The sequence below is a fragment of the Belonocnema kinseyi genome, chromosome 5 (genome assembly GCF_010883055.1).
Source record: "Belonocnema kinseyi isolate 2016_QV_RU_SX_M_011 chromosome 5, B_treatae_v1, whole genome shotgun sequence".
Lineage (NCBI taxonomy): Eukaryota > Metazoa > Arthropoda > Insecta > Hymenoptera > Cynipidae > Belonocnema > Belonocnema kinseyi.
The window spans coordinates 59,375,029-59,393,664 of NC_046661.1; the positions used below are offsets into that span (position 1 = coordinate 59,375,029).

General features: G+C 28.6%; 1 protein-coding gene across 1 annotated transcript in view; it reads right to left on the minus strand.

Annotated features, from left to right (window-relative positions):
• The window catches only part of LOC117172469 (Bloom syndrome protein homolog), a 40,663-nt gene that overhangs the window by 20,473 nt on the left and 1,554 nt on the right, over window positions 1-18,636 (minus strand). The window contains exons 2-8 of the mRNA XM_033360432.1: window positions 16,424-16,568; window positions 15,678-16,274; window positions 13,136-13,892; window positions 6,239-6,328; window positions 5,950-6,125; window positions 5,616-5,837; window positions 524-885 (exon numbers count right to left, since the gene is read on the minus strand). Coding sequence (XP_033216323.1) covers window positions 524-885; window positions 5,616-5,837; window positions 5,950-6,125; window positions 6,239-6,328; window positions 13,136-13,892; window positions 15,678-16,274; window positions 16,424-16,568 — 2,349 coding nt within the window. The remainder of the gene's footprint in view (window positions 1-523; window positions 886-5,615; window positions 5,838-5,949; window positions 6,126-6,238; window positions 6,329-13,135; window positions 13,893-15,677; window positions 16,275-16,423; window positions 16,569-18,636) is intronic.

Here is an 18,636-nt window from a genome sequence, read left to right on the forward strand (position 1 = left end):
TCGACGCATAAAAATGGAATTTTTTCGAAAAGGGGGATGGATTTTTTTATTTTGGTCTTAAAATATCTGTGAGATTAAAGACTAACATAATCAGTTCAAAAATATCATATACATGAACGTTGTAATTAAATAAAAATATTGGTTTTAAATCATTTTAACACGTAAAAATCGACTTTTTTAATAAAAGACACGATTCACTTTTTTTAAATAATCGTAAGTCTGCCTTAAAGAAGCCAAAAAAAAACCCAAAATATTCAAAGAACATACAATTTAATTTTATGATTTTTGAGTACATCGAACATACATTTTTTTTAAGTGCCCAATGAAATTCAATATACAAGCACCTTGAAATTAAACTTGGTTCAGCCACACCGTGTATACGGTTTGTAAACGAAAATAATCTACAAAAAATGTCTTCAAATCCGTACAACTTTCGATAAGATGATTAAAAATCTTTCTGGAAGTTTATAATTTGTCTTTTAAACTTTTAGGCGAATAAATATTATATTTAATACGTAATTACCATTTTGGACTTGTTAAACCCAGCTGATGCAAAATATCAGTTCTGACCCTGGGGGTTGCTGTAGCAGTGAGGGCGATTGTTGGTACATTCGGATAATTATCTCGAAGAACTTTCAATTTTTTATAATCTGGCCGAAAGTCGTGACCCCATTGACTCACACAATGAGCTTCATCGATGACGAATCTAGCTAGAAGTTTCCTTTGATATAAAGTCGTCATCATATCGCATAATTTCTGTGACGCCGAAAGCTTTTCTGGAGTCACGTAGAGCAATTTTAAACCTGGAACTTGCTTTGAAAGTTCTCTGTAAATTCCTTCTGCCTGCTTCTCTGTTATCGAACTTGATAAATGCGCCGCAGGAATCTTAAAACATAATATTTTTTATTTGAGACGCTTCCCAAATCCGGTGACCGTTTAAATTTTAAAAGCTTCTGAGCGTTTTTACGATCCATATGAAAATGTGTATTTTTCAGTATTGATACTTCGGGAGTTTTCAAAGTTCCAAGACTGCAATAAACAAACCAATCAATAATAACTTCGAGTTTATTTTTGAAACCAGAAATACATTTTTTTTTTGAACTCCGTCACCCATTAGTTTTAAATAAACCTCGAAATCTTTGAAAATTCGTTGCAATCTATGTCAACTTTTTAGAGATCTTTCAAACATTAAACCAAATTTTAATCTTCTGAAATATTTTTAAATCTTTGTAAAATAATTTAAATACCTTTGAAATATTTGCGAAATCTCGGAAATCTTTGAAATATTAACAACTTTGTTGGAATCTTTGAAATCTTTGTGAAAGCTTTAGAAGGCTTAGAAATAATATTTTTCAGTTATTGAAATCTTTTGAAACCTTTCAAAATTTTGGTAAAGTCAGTAAAATACTTCTGAAATCTTTGGAAAATTTTGGAATCTTTGAAATTACTGTGAAATCTTTGAAATACTTCTGAAGTCTTTGCGAAGTCTTTGGAATCTTGGTGGAATATTTAAAAAAAAATTTAATCTTGAAATCAGATGTACACTCAAAATTCGACTGGTCTACCCCTCGATATAAATTAATGTTAAATGTAGAGGCTTAGAACTTCATATTTTCCAGTTTAGACACACAGGATAGATATTCAGTAAACAATGTATATGGGAGAAGTTTTAGATTTAGAAAATGTTCAATAATGAAATTCGTAATTTATATTACTATCAGTTCTATTGCATTATTGCAAATATTTTCGAAATTAAATTTGTTCGAAAATATCAATTTCAATTCACAAAGCGAGAAAAAAAAAGTTTCTAAGAAATTATCACTATCGTATAATTAAATAAACTAAAAAGATCATTAATAATTTCTTAAATGTATAATTTCAATATTTTTTATAATCCGGGTTTTCCAAGGTTTACCTTTAATTATAAACTCTGTTTTTGAGCATATCAAAAGTGATAAATATAGTTTTTAAAACAAAATAATAATTTTCGGTTTATTTAAAAATATAAAACTCCTGTTCACAACTTTATTAAAAATTTGTCTCAGCAGCCGTTTGTAATATTTTTGTAGTTTGTAAATTCCCGAAATTATTCATCTAAATGTTTAAGGTTAATACTTGTTTTTAACTGTGAGCACTGCAGTATTGAAAGCATTAAGATTTCAAATTTGTTTTAAACCTATGATGTTGGGATCTGAATCCTTGAGTGTGCTAATGTCGCGAACTCGTGAAACTAGGTAGCATTTTTAAGTAACATTTTAAATTGGGTTTAAAAACAATTTTACCATTGCTTTTACCACTTTAAAACAATAAGTGAATACAAAAATAACAGTTATGACTGTTTTAGCCAAGAAAATAATTATTTTACTAAATGTCATATGGGTAATTTCCCACAGATAAGGCACTTTGGTTGGTGTCCATGGATTATAGTATGAAAACTATCGGTTGTATTATTGTAAAACTTGGTAAAGATTTTCATTTTAGAACCACAAAACAATTTCCATAGCAAAAATTAGGTTATATTAATTTAATCTAGAATAAAAAATATTATGTACCCGAAAAATCGCTTTAACAGATTGCCGCACACGCCAGAGGTCAATGTTGGACTCATGAAGCAAATAAATAATAAACTACTCTAAAATTTATGTTTAAGAATTCTAAAGTTAGACTCAAGACGTAAATCTTTATCATTAATATTTTAATTTTAATTTAATCTACACATGCATGCGAATATAAGTGTCTTTGAAAATATGTTTGGGGCTACGTCTATACGTAAACAGTCGTTGTTTGACAATTAGGAATAGCTTTTTGGGTCCTGCTTGGACGTCGGCTTAAAGAAAAAGTATCTCACAATTCATCCTCTAAGTTTTGAGTGTAAGCATTAGAAAATGAATTGCTAAAGAATTTTTCAATTTATTTTACTTTAAAACTTTTGGAACACTTTTTGTGTTGTTTTCCATTGTGTGGTTTTCCATTAACATGACCAAAGATATTTATCTTTGACATGACCTCAGTTTCATGTTACGACGTCAGCTGACAAGATTTCTGCTCGTCGAGGGCCAAACAATAATAATAATAATTGCAAGGGGCGAAACATAATTTTTTTTATAACGTGGGAAAAATTTATTTTTCATCATAAATTTTTGTCCCATGCAATTGGTATAATTGTTAGGCCCTCAGTGTGCAAACAGCTTGGAATTAGATCATGGCATGGAGTCTTGAATTTTCCCTACCCAACCTGGGGTGGGATTCCGATGCCATTTAATCTAGTTGATCAGATCTCTCTTCCTTTCGCATGAAATCAGACGGAGAAGTTCGATCGTTTTTAAAACGATCGACTGCAACTATCTCTTTCTATCTGACGTGTCAGAAAGAGAGGAGCAACATTCGGTAATCAAGAACTCCTGACTTCTCGATTATCGACAGTCACCTTTCTCTTTCTGATACATAAGATAGAAAGAGGTAGTTGCAGTCAATCGTTTTCAAATCGATCGAAAATCTCCGTCTAATTTCATGCGATAGGAAAATACCCGATCAACTAGATTAGAGGGCATCGGAATCCCACCTCTGAAATACCTAATTACGACTTGTTAGGATCCTGAATTTCATTTGACAAATTTAGATTAAGTTTATACCGGCGTTTTTACATGACGTGCTTGTGAGTTAGATTCACATGTCGCTGTTTATTTATATGCACTTAATTTAGTTAAAAGTATAAACGATTATCATTCATCTATTGTGAATGTTTCGCGGAAATTGTTCTTTTTTTGTTAATTAAATTAAAAGTATAAATTTATTAAATTTTCCTTCGAAATGGTGTCTATTTATCCATTTCTTTAAACTGTATTTCTGTTTCAATGGAAAAATAAATAGCGAAATAGCCAAAAGTAGAAGTCAGAAGTCGAATCCACCCTCAAGATTTTTAAAAGAATGGGAAAGGGGAACAAAAGAGCTAAGGCGGCAAGAATAAGGCGTAATAAAATTAATGAAAATCCCATTAAGAAGACTAAAGCACGAACAAAGCAACATCTGACGTAAAATTATTGAGTACCTGGTTTGAAAAATATAACCTCTAAAAAGCATATGTAATTTATTATCTTATTGGTAAGTTAAAAAATATTTTCGATTTATTTCACTTATGAAATTTATGCAAATCAGTAAATGTAATGGATTTTAAAGAATGTATTCAATCGAAGTTAGATGTTTCGTAGATTTTCTAAGATTTAAAGAGATTTGAACCAACCTTTTTTGAATTTACCCTGAATTCTCATTAATTTATCATATACTCATTTCATTCTTTGCAATTATTTTGAATTTTTAAAGTTCACTTAAATTCTTCTAAATTTACTCACATCTACTTAATTCAATGGATATTTTTTGAATTTTTATGTTTTTATTTAATTGATCCTTAGAGGATCAATTGACACAATGATGACAGGATTTGAAATATTTGAAAGTATTTTTTTCAAATTCCTTCACATTTTTAAGAGCTTTCACAAATTTCTAAATATTTAGAAAGATTTGACATATTTTAGGTTATTTTAAAAAATTACACAAATTTCTTAATAGATTCCAGAATTTTAATAGGATTTCGAAGGATTTGAAATATTTCAGGGTATTGTTAAAGATTCATAGGTACTTTCAAGAGCTCTAAAAAGTTTCAAGGGATTTCAAAATATATCAAAGGATTTAAAATATTTTAGGAAATTTAAAAATATTTCTAGAACTTTTTGCATTAGTTCAATAGCTTATAGGAATTTCAAAGACTTTTAATTATTTTAGGTGTTTTTTAAGAGATTCCAATGCATTTTCAAGAGATTTAAGCTTTAATCAAAAGTTGATTGATAATTTAAATAAATTAGTTAAAATCTTTGTTAGTCAATAAATAAAAAGTAAAAATTACTTTTTTTATATCTAGTGTATATTTTCTAATATACTATTCTTCATTTGTGAAAATGAATTTGCTTTCTTTTACTTTATTTAGGAATAAGAAAAATATAGTTACAAGAGAAATGGAAAACGCGTACGTCCTCAACAGACGCGACAAGCCTTTCAAATAAATTTGTAACCTAATATTCAGAAAAAAAAATCATTTTGAAAAAATAGTATTTTTTTCATTTACTTTTTTCGAAAGTGCCCTCTGTGTATAAATTGATTAAAGTTTATTTTAAGTTAGTTTTATGTCAAGGTAATTGAAGCTTATAATGAGTTGAAACATATATAACATACTAAAATAATGATCTTTTTTGACAAAAACAGTTTTAACATATAAAACCTAATTTTTGCTGTATACCATTAAAATTCCACATGTAACACTTAGTTTTCGATAAATTTTAATTGTTTCCAAACACTAATTGTTTTAAACTATGCAAAACAATAAAAAATTGCTTTTAAGCACAAATTGAATTGCATCTTGAAAATTCAACCAAATTCACGAGTTCACATTTCGGCTGCATTAAAAAAATAGATATCGTAATGTAGCCCAGCGGATCCCAATATGAATTTTAATTTATTTTTTATTTTAAAAATAACTGAAGGTCTCGTAGTATACTTTAAAAGATTATACATCTTTTAAACTATAATACTTAGAGAAATAAATAAATTAGTAACCAACTTACGTCCAAGGAGGTGAGTTTCTGGACCTGGTCCAGGATAAGACTCTTCAACGGAGAAATAACAAAAGTTACACCAGGTGCTAAAATCGCCGGAAGTTGATAGCAAAGCGATTTACCACCTCCCGTTGGCATAAGGACAAAACAATCAAATCCCAAAAGTGCAGCGTTTATTGCTTGTAGCTGATTCGGTCTGAAGGAGTAAAGACCGAATTTTTGTCTGAAAAGCTAGAAAAATAAACGTATAAATATATTAACTGGGACACCAACTTTGTTCTGATGAATTGCCTTTAAAAAGTATTTGGACAAGATATTATTATTCATAAACAAAGATATATACCCGCAACATTTCCTTAGAATGATCGAACGTTAAAGAATCGAATTCGCCACTGACACCGTCATTTTTGTAATTTCCGGTGAAACGACCTAATTCTGAAGACTGCTGGTTATCCTGTTCTTTTGAAACCTTTGGTTTTTCCGGAAATATTGTCTCGTTTACTGGAGGCTTTAATTTATCTAAAAAGTTGATATAAACATTTTGTTTTTTAATTTGAGTAAAAAATGTGTAGATACGTCATTTGTTGATAATTTTAGGACATTTTAACAATAAAAGCTTAGAATTTGCTTACTGTTGTAAAGGTCTTTTCTTAAAGCTGGTAGATTTAATATATCTTGCGTCAACGGCTCTTCAATATGTTGCGAACTACTAGTTGTAGTTCCTGAAAATTAAGCGTTGTTAATAATGATATCAATTTTGAAAATAGTAGCAAAATAATGGCATGAAATTTTTTAAATAAGAAACTTATATGTGTATAAATTACATAGTCCTAGAATCGACTAGAATGCTTTTTAAGTCACATAAAATTTAGAAAAATATATTTCTTCATGAATATAGAGTAAAAGTTTCATATAAAGAACTGCAATTTGTAATATTCTTGTTTTTTATCGAAGAAAATTATTTCAAACGGAGATACATTTTTAAACTCATTCAACTTTTTTTATGTTATGAGGCTTACAAAATTGGAAGTAAACAGTATTGTACAATATAAAAGTAATTCCGTACAATTATATTGACAATTCTTCAGTTTATGGAGATATTTTGAATTGATAAAAGGTTCCATTCTGTAAATTCCGAATGTAACTTACAGAAGTGCTTTTTTGATATTTTGTTATCATTCGACGAAATGTTGTATACCACTTTTTAATTCAATTTTTTATACCAGGTTTGCTAATGAATTTTTATTATCACATAAAATAAAATGCATTAGACTTCAGAGGTCAATTTTTTTAATACACTTAAATGTCTGCACTGAAATTATAAAACCCAAAATAAGAAAGGCCGTGAGTATGTGTATCGAAGTTTTTGTACGAATAGCCCGATTTTTTCGGTGAGAATAGCGGAACCTGGAGAAGGGACTATTTGTACCGACATTTCAGTACTAATAACTAGTTTTGTTTCGGTACAAGTAGACACTTCCAATAAAAAAAAGAAAGAAAAAGAAGACAACCTCCAAATCCTCTTCATTCTTTTTTATTTATTTTTTAAATCATATTAAAAAAATTCGATTAAAAATGCTTGAGTAAACTACTCAAAATAATCAAGTATATTTTGAAAGACCAATATCTCTAGTATAAAAAATAAGTAAAAATGTTTATTCGTGATAATTAAATAAAAATAAAAGGGAAAATATAAAGGCTTAGTATGTCCCTATGATGGAACACCGTTTCCTCAGAATGTCCCTGTGTTTCACAGGAAATGTCCCCTGTTTGGAACGGATACCTTTCATGCTGTGAAGCCTGAATCCAAGTGTAAGAATTATGGAAAGCATTAATAAATATTGAACAGTTATGTATTTATTAAATTAACATGAACATTTCGAAAATATAATAGACTTAATATTTATTTATAAAACCAAACGATCAAAAATTAAATCAAATTGTGTAAATATATTGCATTTAAAAAATGATAATTTTCAAAAAAGAAAGAAAATTCCTCTCAGTTTAATATTTAAAAGATAAATATCAATAACGAAATATGAGCGTAAATGAAATAAGTATATAATCCCTTATTACTTTCAATCGTAGAACTTTTATTTATTTTTATGTGCAATAAATACAATAGAACTAAAAATGTAACACATTAGAAGTATTTAAGTGTGTTTCAAACGCAATAACACTTCTTATTGAAGAAACCAAAAGTACTCTTAAAGCTTTGATTGGTTACTTTTCTTGTTTAATTTTTTTTTGCAATTCATTATTTTTGCTGTAATTTTTTTTCTCTTTTCTCCTCAGCAATCTCTCGTTTTTGCTGTTGCAAAGCTTCTTTTTGCAAATTTTTTTTGATGCTACTAAAAAGTCATTTTTTTATCTTGAAGATTAAAAAATGTGGTAAAATGAAACTGGTTGGTTGAAAACTAACTTTATTGTTGGAAGTTAATAATTTTGGTTCGCAATTTACCTTTTTGGTTAAAAATTAAACTATTTTGTTTAAAATTTATTTCATTTTTAATTCAAAGTTAATTTTTTAAATTGAAAGTTTAACTTTCCCATTTTTAGTTACATATTTATCTTTTGAAATTTAAAATTCTACTATTTAGTTGACAATTAATCATTTTTAACTGAAAATTTAAGTAATTGGTTGGAAAATGATGTATTTTGTTGGTAATTAAAATTTTTTTAAATTAATCTTCTTGGTTAAAAAATCAACTTCTCGACTGAAAAAGTAACTAAAAGTAATTCTTGAAATTGGTTAAACTTTCTTGAAATACTTTCTCAAAAATGTATTCATTTTTTTCGTTGAAGATTTATTGATCTGTTTAAAAATTTAAATATTTGGTCGTAAATTAAATTGTGTTGAAAATTCCTCTCTTTTCTAGAAAATTCAACCTTTCAGCTCAAAAATTCAATAATTTAGTAGAATATTCATACTTTTCGTTCAAAATTGAACAACTATGGTGCAAAACTAAACCTTTTCGTTGAAAATTAAACTATTCTTTTGCAAATTTTTGTTGTTGATAATTAATAATTTATTTTTGAAAATTTAACTATTTAGTTACTGGCTAAAAACTGTTTTTTTAGTTAAATATTTACCTATTAAGTTAAAAATTAACGATATGTCGCGAAAATCTCGAAATCATTGTTGTTGAATGAGATATATCATAGAAAACCTTATGCACAACGAGAAACATTTGTACTTTTTAATACACTTGCGCGCTTAAATAAAAACTTTCAAATTATCTAATAAATAATTGTAAATATTATACATGTTTTATGTAAGTGATTCTCGCTGAAAATAAATATATTTTTGAAAGACTTTTAGTATAAGATCAGAAAGTTTTTAAGAAGACTTAAAATTTCTAAAAATGTTAAGATGTGTGAGCTTTCCTCGGATATTAGCATTTTTAAACAAAAATCATTATAATAATTTGAACAAAATTTATAATCTTTTAACAGCTTTGGATTACGTTAGTGTTTTTCGACGCAAACTGGTATTTTTAATATAAAAAAATTAGATTTCAAAGAAGATTTAGAATCTTTTAACAATTTCGAATTATGTTAGTGTCTTTCATCGACGATTGGAATTTTTTAGAATAATAAAGAAAATATTTTAAAGAAGATTCACAAATTTGAATAGTTTACTGCTATGCTAATGTTTTTAATAGGAAATTATTGGTATTTTTATTTAAAAATTATTAGATTTCGAAGAATATTGACCATTTTTCAATTTTCGGGTTATGTTTGCGTGTTTTATCTGAAATTTACATTTTGAAACCTTTAAAACCAAAAATAATGAATGATTTTCTATATAAACCCACGCTAAGCGCTAGAATTATTAAATTGTTATCGTTATTTTTTTAATTATTTGCTTAATTTTGTTATCGTTCTTGAACTTTGGAAAAAATATTTAATATGAAATATTCGCTTCTCAAATTAATAATCAATCAAAGCGAAACATACAAGTATAACAAGATAAAAATAAATTAATTGAAAAAACTTCCAATATATATCCGTTGATTAAAAATAGAATAATTTATCAAATAAATACTAACATGAATAAAAAATTAAAATTTTAAGAAATGAAATTCAAATAAAAAAATTTTCAGAACGAATTATTACTTTAATGTTCATAAAGATATGAGAAAAATTTATTGGAAAAATGTATTTTTGCAACTTTTTGAATTTGAAATTTGTTATCCTGAAACTAATCATTTGAAAAAGGGTGGTCGCTAGATCAAGAATGTTGAAACCGGGGAAAACCGGGAAATTTATTTTTCAAGGAGATTCTCAAATTCTGCAGGATTGAAACGTTATAATTTGTTTTCAATTTGAAAATAATTTCAAATTATATATTGAAGTTAAACTTATTTTGGGATGGAGTGAAATGAAAAAACCGACGGAACGTACGAACGGAAAAGTCACTGTCTCTCTCGTAGAAGTATACTTTCTATTCCTTCTGCCTGTAATCGAGTCTCCCTTTTATTCGGTGATTCGCAATTGCTCTAAGGACTCTTCCTTTACCTCAATGTTCCCACGCCAAGCAAAGCTTGCATATATTCTCTCTCTCTCTCTCTCTTACTATGAGATCTTCCCACTATTCCATCATTATGCAAACTCCTTTACACTCTTGCGCGTCCTTCAAGTCCTTTATCAGAATGTGTAATCGGTTCTAAATTTTGAGGTCGCACGGTTTTAATATTTTGTCTAATATTTTGCATACCTCATCTAAATAACCCAGTCTCGAAGAGCAAGCAGAGCTGGTTTTTTGACAAAATGTTTACATTTTGTTTAATAATAAAAAAGCGTGAGAACAAAAGCACTTAAACAGCAGTCACGCTCAGTGATAGCTGTACATGCATTTCCGCAGCGAGGCTTTTCACCCCCGTCAAACTACAGACGGCAGACACTCTGGAGCGAGTCGATTACCCGGAAGGAATAAACGCGGGCATTGTTATGAGATTTCGGCCAGTTAAAAAAACTGATATTATAAAATCATTCATTAACAGAATTTCAATTAACAAAATGAATTGATATAATTACAAGAAATAGAAAACTGGTTAATATTTGTAAATGTAAATTGTAAATTGTACATGTCAATCTGCAGGGAATAAAGAACTTCCCTGCGTTTACACCGCATGTTACTACCAAATTCACGCTAAAGACGGTATTTTTTCCACATGAATAATCTTTAATCCATAAGTCAAATGTTTCTAAGTATTTTGTATATAAGTCTAACTTTTAATATTAAGTTATAGTTTATTATTATGAAAATGAGTTATTTTCTTCTGGATTTAAGATATTTACCAATTGAGTCCTCGGTTCTCAATTTTCAGGCCGCATAATTTAATATTTTTCTTTAATTTCTTGCATACGTCATCTACATACATATATCTTTAAGCACACAGAGCCGATTTTTCAATAAAATGTTTATCTTACAGATTATTATCTAGACCATACCCGATGAAAATGTGTAGACAGCTAACACTGTGCGTTACTACTACTGTTTTTTCCTCTTATTATTAAAAAAATATATTAATATTTTATCGAAAAACTGGCTCTGCTTGCTCCGAGATATGATTATGTAGATAAGGTATTCAAAAAAAGTAGATAAAGATATTGAACCATACGGCATCCAAATTCTGAACCGATTACACATTCTGATGTCTGTAACGATAAAATTACCCTTTCATTGTTGTGAGATAACGGTCTGTTACAAAAACTGCCGATATGAAATCATGGATTAATTTATTTTTATGCGCAGAATCAATTTATTTATATAATTACAAAAAAGTTAATAAAAGATTCAGGAACATTGGTTGACGTGTACAGTAATAATGGAAGATTATAGGGAGTAAATAACTACTATACATTTACCCTACATAAGCCTGACTTGTTTAAACCATTATTATTTATTTTCACAGTGGTTTCCCCCTGTACGTCGTAAAAACTGTGAAAGGTTACTTTCTGCAGGATATTTAGTACTTGAAACAAAATACATTTGCGAAACAACTTTTTCCCTATAAATCGTAACAAAATATTATGTACTGCAATTGATGACACGATCAATGAATGGTTCAAGTACTTTGTTCCTTTAAGATATTTAGCAATAGAGTATTCGGTTCTGAATTTTGAGGCCAAAATAGGTCAAAAAAGGGATGTTTTAATTTAAAAAACTGACTTTAACCTTCAAACAACCGTGGAAAGTGACCTCAAGGTACAGTCAGATGGCACCTATTGTCTTGAACAACTTTATGCATATGCATACACGTTTAAAGAAAGATGGAAAATATTTTAGTATACAATTTTAAGTTTTCGTAAATTAAAATGATTTAAATGCTCTAAAAAATGTAACTGAGCAAATAAAAATCTAAACTCAAGTGATTTTGTTTTCTCAATACGCATAGAATGAACCTGCACAGACATATTTTCTGTACATTTTCACTTCATTTAAATCGGCTTTCGGAGCACCGTGAGTAAATAATATTTTGTTACGATTTACGAGAACAAAATTGTTTGAATAAATTCATTTTTTTAGGAACTAAATATCCTGCAGAAAATAAGCTTTTAAAATTCTTACGACTTACAGAGAGGAAAGATTGTGAAAATAAATAATAATTGTTTAAACAAGTCAGACTAATGTAAAAAATACTTGAAAATATTCTACTTATGGATTACAAATCGTTCATGTGGAAAAAATTCCAAAAAATACAAAAATAATACAGACTTCCATTATTATTGCAAACGTCTTTTATTCACTTTTTTGTAATTATGTAAATAAATTGATTCTGCTCATCAAAAAAGAAATTAATCCATTTTTAACATTTTTTTTTTCAATTTTCAGTAATTATTTTTTCAATATTTAGCAATGTTAGATCTTTGATTTAAAATTATCAATTACGAATGAAGTAAGCAAAAATAAACAATTATAAAAAGAATAGTTTCAAATTTTTTATGAATAAATAACAATTGAGCAATTATTGATTTTAAACGACTTCAAATCCAAATTATTTTAATTTTAATTTTAAAAATGTTCAGCTTTAAACCAAATTTAAAATCGATTAATTTTTAATGTTTCTAACTTAAGATTGCTTCAAAATAATATAACTTTCAACATTTATAAAGTTATTGATTCATTGTTCAATTCAGAGAATTGAAAATAATAACATGGATTTATATTTTTTAACCAGAAATTTTTCAACTTCAATGTACAAAACTGTAAATTTGGTAGATTGCCGGAATTTAATTTAAAATTGTCCATAATATTGAGAGCTTCCATTTCATACGCGTAAATTATTGAGCGTTTGAATGACAAATTTGTTAAGCTCTAATTAAAAAAGTTTAAAGTTCAAAAAATTTTCACTTTGAGCGCTTTGATTTGCAGTTGAGCTCCGATTTAATTACTCGAAATGAAAAAAGATTCAGCTTTAGAAATTTCGAATTTTTTAATTTCAATTACCGTGAACAATTTCAATTGACTGTAGGTTTGAATTATAATTTAAAAAATCATATAAAAGATTTAATCAACTTACCAAAACTCTCGTTGAAATCTTTCCACGAACTCGACGAAGCTTTCGAAGCTACGGTTTTAATTTGCGACATCGAGGGTTTCTGCGCAACCTCACAATTCTTTCTAGAACTTCCAGCACCAGATCTTCCAAAATCATTCCTTGTTTCTGCCGGAGATTCAAATTTCCTCTCAGGTGCGTCCCAACTGTTGGCTGTATGGGATTGGGGATCCTTTTCCCACAATTCATTCGTAATTTTCATTCTCGTTTTCACCGGTCTCTTCAGTTTAAAGCTGGTTCTCTTCACATCTGGAGAATCGCTCGGTGTGTCGTTCAAATTTCTCGGAATCTCTTCTACATTATTCGTAATTTTTTCCTGAGCTTTTGTCGTCGTCGAAGTTTGAAAATTTGTTACTCGTTCCGTGAGCGAGTGGTAACTCAAATTTGGACTTTCAAAGGTGTTGTTTAGAGTAACTTTTGCAGGTGAAGGTTCTACGAACTCGTCGAATTCATCCACCGAAGGAGATTCGGAAGGCGTTATTGAACGAGAGCTTCTCTCTTTCTCTTTGACTTCTTTGAGGCTTTTTCCAATCCGAAAAGTTTTCGCTTTTACACGATTTCCCAGCTCTTTTAGATCGCCAAAAGCTTTCGCATCAAATTTGGGGAAATGTTTTAAAATTTCGAGCGGGATATTTGTGAGAGCGGTGAAACATTTTTCGTATAGTTGCAGCTGTAAGTCTTTAAGTTTTTGGTAGTTGGTTTCTAGACCTTCACTGGTCGACTGGAAATTTAATGTAAATCATCAACTAAATACACTATTGGCGCCTTGTAATAAAACTAGAAAATTTAATCTAAACAGGGCTTTAAATGTTGCGTAATATGACACACTTTGTGTAGTCCGAATTTAAAAGCAAGTCGTCCGAAATTAAAATGTCTGAAGTGGAAAAAATTTATTTTCTAATTAAAATTTAGTTTTCTAATCTAATATATTAAAAGTATTAAAAATGAACTTCACTGTTTCCCCAAATTTTTACTCTTTAGTCATTGAATTATAAAAATTCTTTTTTGTTTATTGCAGGCATCACAATGACCATGTTAATCGAGAGGCCGGTCATTTTCCGGGTTGCTAAAATTTCTCACGGTTATTAAAATTAAAATATTTAAACTTTAAATATGATATTTTTTCATTTGAAGGAATAAAAAAATTAACTGCAAATTAAAGCGTTCAGAGTAGAAATTCGCTCAATTTTAAACTTTTAAAATTGAATCTTAAAATTTGTTTCTATTCAAACGCTCAATAATTTACACGTATAAAGTGGAAGCTCTCAGCATTATAAACAATTTTATATTAAATGCTGTTAAATTAAACCTATTATAAATTGAACAGTTGAAAGATTTCTGGTTAAAAGCTATAAATACACGTTCTCATTTTCAATGATCTAAATTCGAAAATGAATCACTGAGTTTCTAAGTACTCGAAATTATACCGTTTTCAGCAGTTTCAAGCTGAAAACATTAAAACAATTTCACTGACAGATTATAAATTTAAATAGGATACAATTGAAATTTTAACGTCAAAGTTTAAATTGAACGCTCTGAAATTTTAACGATTCAAGGTTTCCTATTTCGAAGAATTAAATTTCAAATACAGTTTAGTTTTGAATGTTGGATTTATAATTGCTCATTTTAAACGAACAGTCCAATATTTATAAACATTACAAAATTGTTCTTTTTTAATTAATATATTTAAAATTAAGGATATTCAACTTCAAATGTTTTTAATTGTTTACGTCTTTAAAACTGTATTTTTAATTTCTTTAAATTGAATGAACTGAATTATTTCATAATTGAAAGAGTTAACAATTAAACATAAAATTTAAAAAAAAAGTTGAAATCAATCTTGCTTTAAATTGCATTATCATGTCATATGAAATGTGTGATATTTCAAGTATTTGAATATATTTTTCTTCTAAAAATTTGTAAGATTTGTAAACATGCAACGGTTTTGTTACAAATTAATTTTTTTTACCGACGCATTGAACTATGTTAGATTCATGTATTTGGTTGAAAATTCATCTTTATTTGGCAGAAACTTTCGATCCTTGATTCAAAATTGATGTTTTAGTTGAATATTTATCTGTGGTTAAAAATGCGTGCTTTTTTATTGAACTTTTTTTGGTAGAAAAATCGTCTTTGTGGTTGAAAATTCATCTTCTTGGTTAAAAGTTTAAGCATTTGTTTCAAAATTCAATTTATTTGTTTGAAAGTTCAATTTTTTGTTAAATGTTAGATATTTAAAGTATTTTAAATTGATGTTAATAGTGCGCACATTATTTATATTTAAAAGAATTAATTCTCTATTTTTGTGAACAATCTCCTTATATGCTATGTTTTTAGAGAATTTTGGCATGTTAATTCTGTTATCGATTAAGTAGGAAAAATGTATTTATTTGGTTTCTTGTGAATGGGGGTAGGGGACCAACATACAAAAGGTGTGCCGTCCAAAATTTGAAACATTTTAGACCCTGAAATTAACTATAAGTCAAATAATTAGAAAAAAACTTACGGGTGTCGCAGTAATTATAGGATCACTTTTTATATTCTGAAGCCAGCTCAGAATTTCTTTATCAACTCCTAATGGTTTCATATTGACCTTGAAATCCGGCCCTTGCCATTTTTCTTTCGCTAAAAGATCTTTTCGTGGTGACGTGGATTTGTTAGATGAGAGAGCTTCCTTTGAGGTTGAAGATTTTTTTGGAGAAGATTTTCTCGGAGATGGAGATTCGCTATCAGATATCACAGGCCTCCTTAAATTCCCCAAGCAAAGTTTCTTCCTCGTCGGGGTTTCAGACAATTTTTGTTTTTTTTCAGTTTCTTGAAAACATGATTCGTTTTTTGCAACAGATGACTTTTCATTCTCTGTTTCTGGACTCTCTTGAAAAAGCGTTTCGTTTTTAACTGTGAATTTAGGCGTCATTATTTTCAGTTTATCATCGTCTGTTAGAAAAGGAGAGTTACTGACTGCATCCTTGAGTTTTTCAGTCTTCATTTCAGAATTTTTTTCTTGGAAATTTTGAAGCGCATTTTCTTCGACTGAGTCTTCGATATATTGCACTGAGCAAGTATCTGGCGGACCTATCAATGAATTTTCTGCGGAACTGAGCTATAGTGAGAATAAGATATTTAAAAAAAATTAATGTCTCTGAAACAGAATTACTTTAATTTAATTCAGACTATTCAGTCTTATTTAGACAAAATTAAAAAAAATTAGTTTTCTCTTTTAGAAATGAGAGAAAATTATTTGAAACTTACAATCGATATAATCGAGTTATTTCTTGAGAGTCCACTCTTGGATTCGATGAAATTCGAGGCCTCATCATTTTCGATTTTAAACTCAGGAGTCGAAATTTCGAAATCATCGTCGTCTTCAAAAAATTGAGATGCTAATTTTGGAGTGCTGAAAGCAACGATTATTATAAACCAAAAGCTAGTATAATCATTTTTTTTATTTTCTCAAAATTTTAATTTTCAATATTTCAATAAAACTTTATTTTAAAATATTAATCGAAGGTACTAATAAATCCCTTAAAAATTAGTTATCACCCCGGAACATAGTCTATTATATAATTTGAATAGATGGAAGGAAAATATAAGAACAAATTAATACTATGTAAAGACAAAAAGCATTAGGTTTTACAATTTTGCAATGTAAAAAACAAATACAATTAATTGAAACTAGAAAAAATATAAGAAAATATACCATGATGATTATACGGACTAGCGTTATGACGACTAGATGATTTCACTTATGTATTAGAAACTATATTTTTTTATTTAAAGGAAACTGTTGCTTGTAAACTAATATTTTTCGTCATTGAAGGACAATGCATAAAATATAATATGGAAAAGGATTTTCGATCAGCATCAAGTAAAACAAAATAAGTTCGAACTTTTAACCAATTTACCGTGAAATGGCCTCTCCATATATTTTGCGCGGGGTCCTTTCTCAATTCGCATTTTATACTTGAAGGAGATGAACTTTTTTTTGCTTTATATGTGCAATAGGGTGTAATTTAAAATTCAAATGTCAGAAAATGAAATACCCTGCAGTTCGATTATTTCTCTTTTTACCTAAAATGCAGAATGGTCCCGGAAATCCCCCAAAAAAACAGTTTTTTCTGGATTTACTATGAAACTATCAGTTTGATTGAAAAATGGTTTTAATGAAAGTTGTAGGTCTCTATGAAATACATATTTTTTAACTTGTTCTATTAATTTTTTCATTGAGCAACACTTCTCGAAAAAAATATTGGATACAAATATATTTACAGGAAAATACACTAGATTACATCAAATTGAAACCTTCGTCTATTATTTGGACGAATATATACTTTTTTTTTTTTCTCTGTACATTACTATATAATTTCTGGTAAAATATTAAAACTATAATAACATACAACACTATCCATATAATAGACCAAAGTTCTAATTTTCTGTCACTTATGTTGTCATTTGTACTTATTCGTATTTTAATGCAAAAATAGTTCTAATTTTCCGCGCTTTTTTTATGTACAAAATATTCCATCAGAGAATGACAACAAATTTTAATCAACTTAATTTTTAATTCTTTTCGTGGACTTTTGGATAACAAACTATGCAATTGAATCTCTCGGATCAAAAGAGGATACATACGGACTCAGCCTGAGAAGTATTGTCCTAAAAGGCAATTTTTAAAATCGTTCAAATTTTCATTTTAAGGACCGATCCTTGTAGAGATTTCCAAGGCGCATCTTTTTTCCTCAGCGAATATTCTAAATTGCATTTTTAAGTTTTGTGAAACTAGTTACGGAAGAAGAACGTAAATATTTCAATAAAGAAGTTTTTTTTTTTAGACTAAAAATCATGAATTTTCACCTTCAAGCGATTCATTTATCAGGCAAATTTTAGGCAACAGCAAATTTGCAGTGAGAAACTTGTTGAGTAAGACGTGAAATAAGTTTTATAAAAATTGACTAAGTTAGCGTAAGTTGAAGTGAAAATAGATCAAATGTTTTGCTTTCAAAAAATTTAGTTTTTATCAATTACAGTCAAACTCATATATAGGGCGCCCTTATGTAGTCCTTCTGAGAATTAACGCCGCGCCACAAGGAGGAGTGAAAGGAGCTGCGCGGGGTGTACGGTGGTCACTCAGGCGTGGCCAAACAAAAGTATTTACCTCCGGAACCGTATTATATCGGGTTTTTTCTCCACAACCACCAGTCCCAAAACGAGCACAATATGTTTATTGCGAAAATGATATTTATAACAATAAATAACAATAAAATTGTATGGTGCTATAAAAAACCAAAAAGGACAAAAAGGAAACAGTTAATAGATGTTCTGTTTGACGACACTATTTATTAAATTATGATATTGAGAAACAAAATTGTTGAGGATTTTAAACATATTTTCTTAAAAATCTTGAAAATAACGCGAGATTTTTTAGTTTTACTTTCTAAATTTTAGCTTTTGAGAAAGAAAATCCC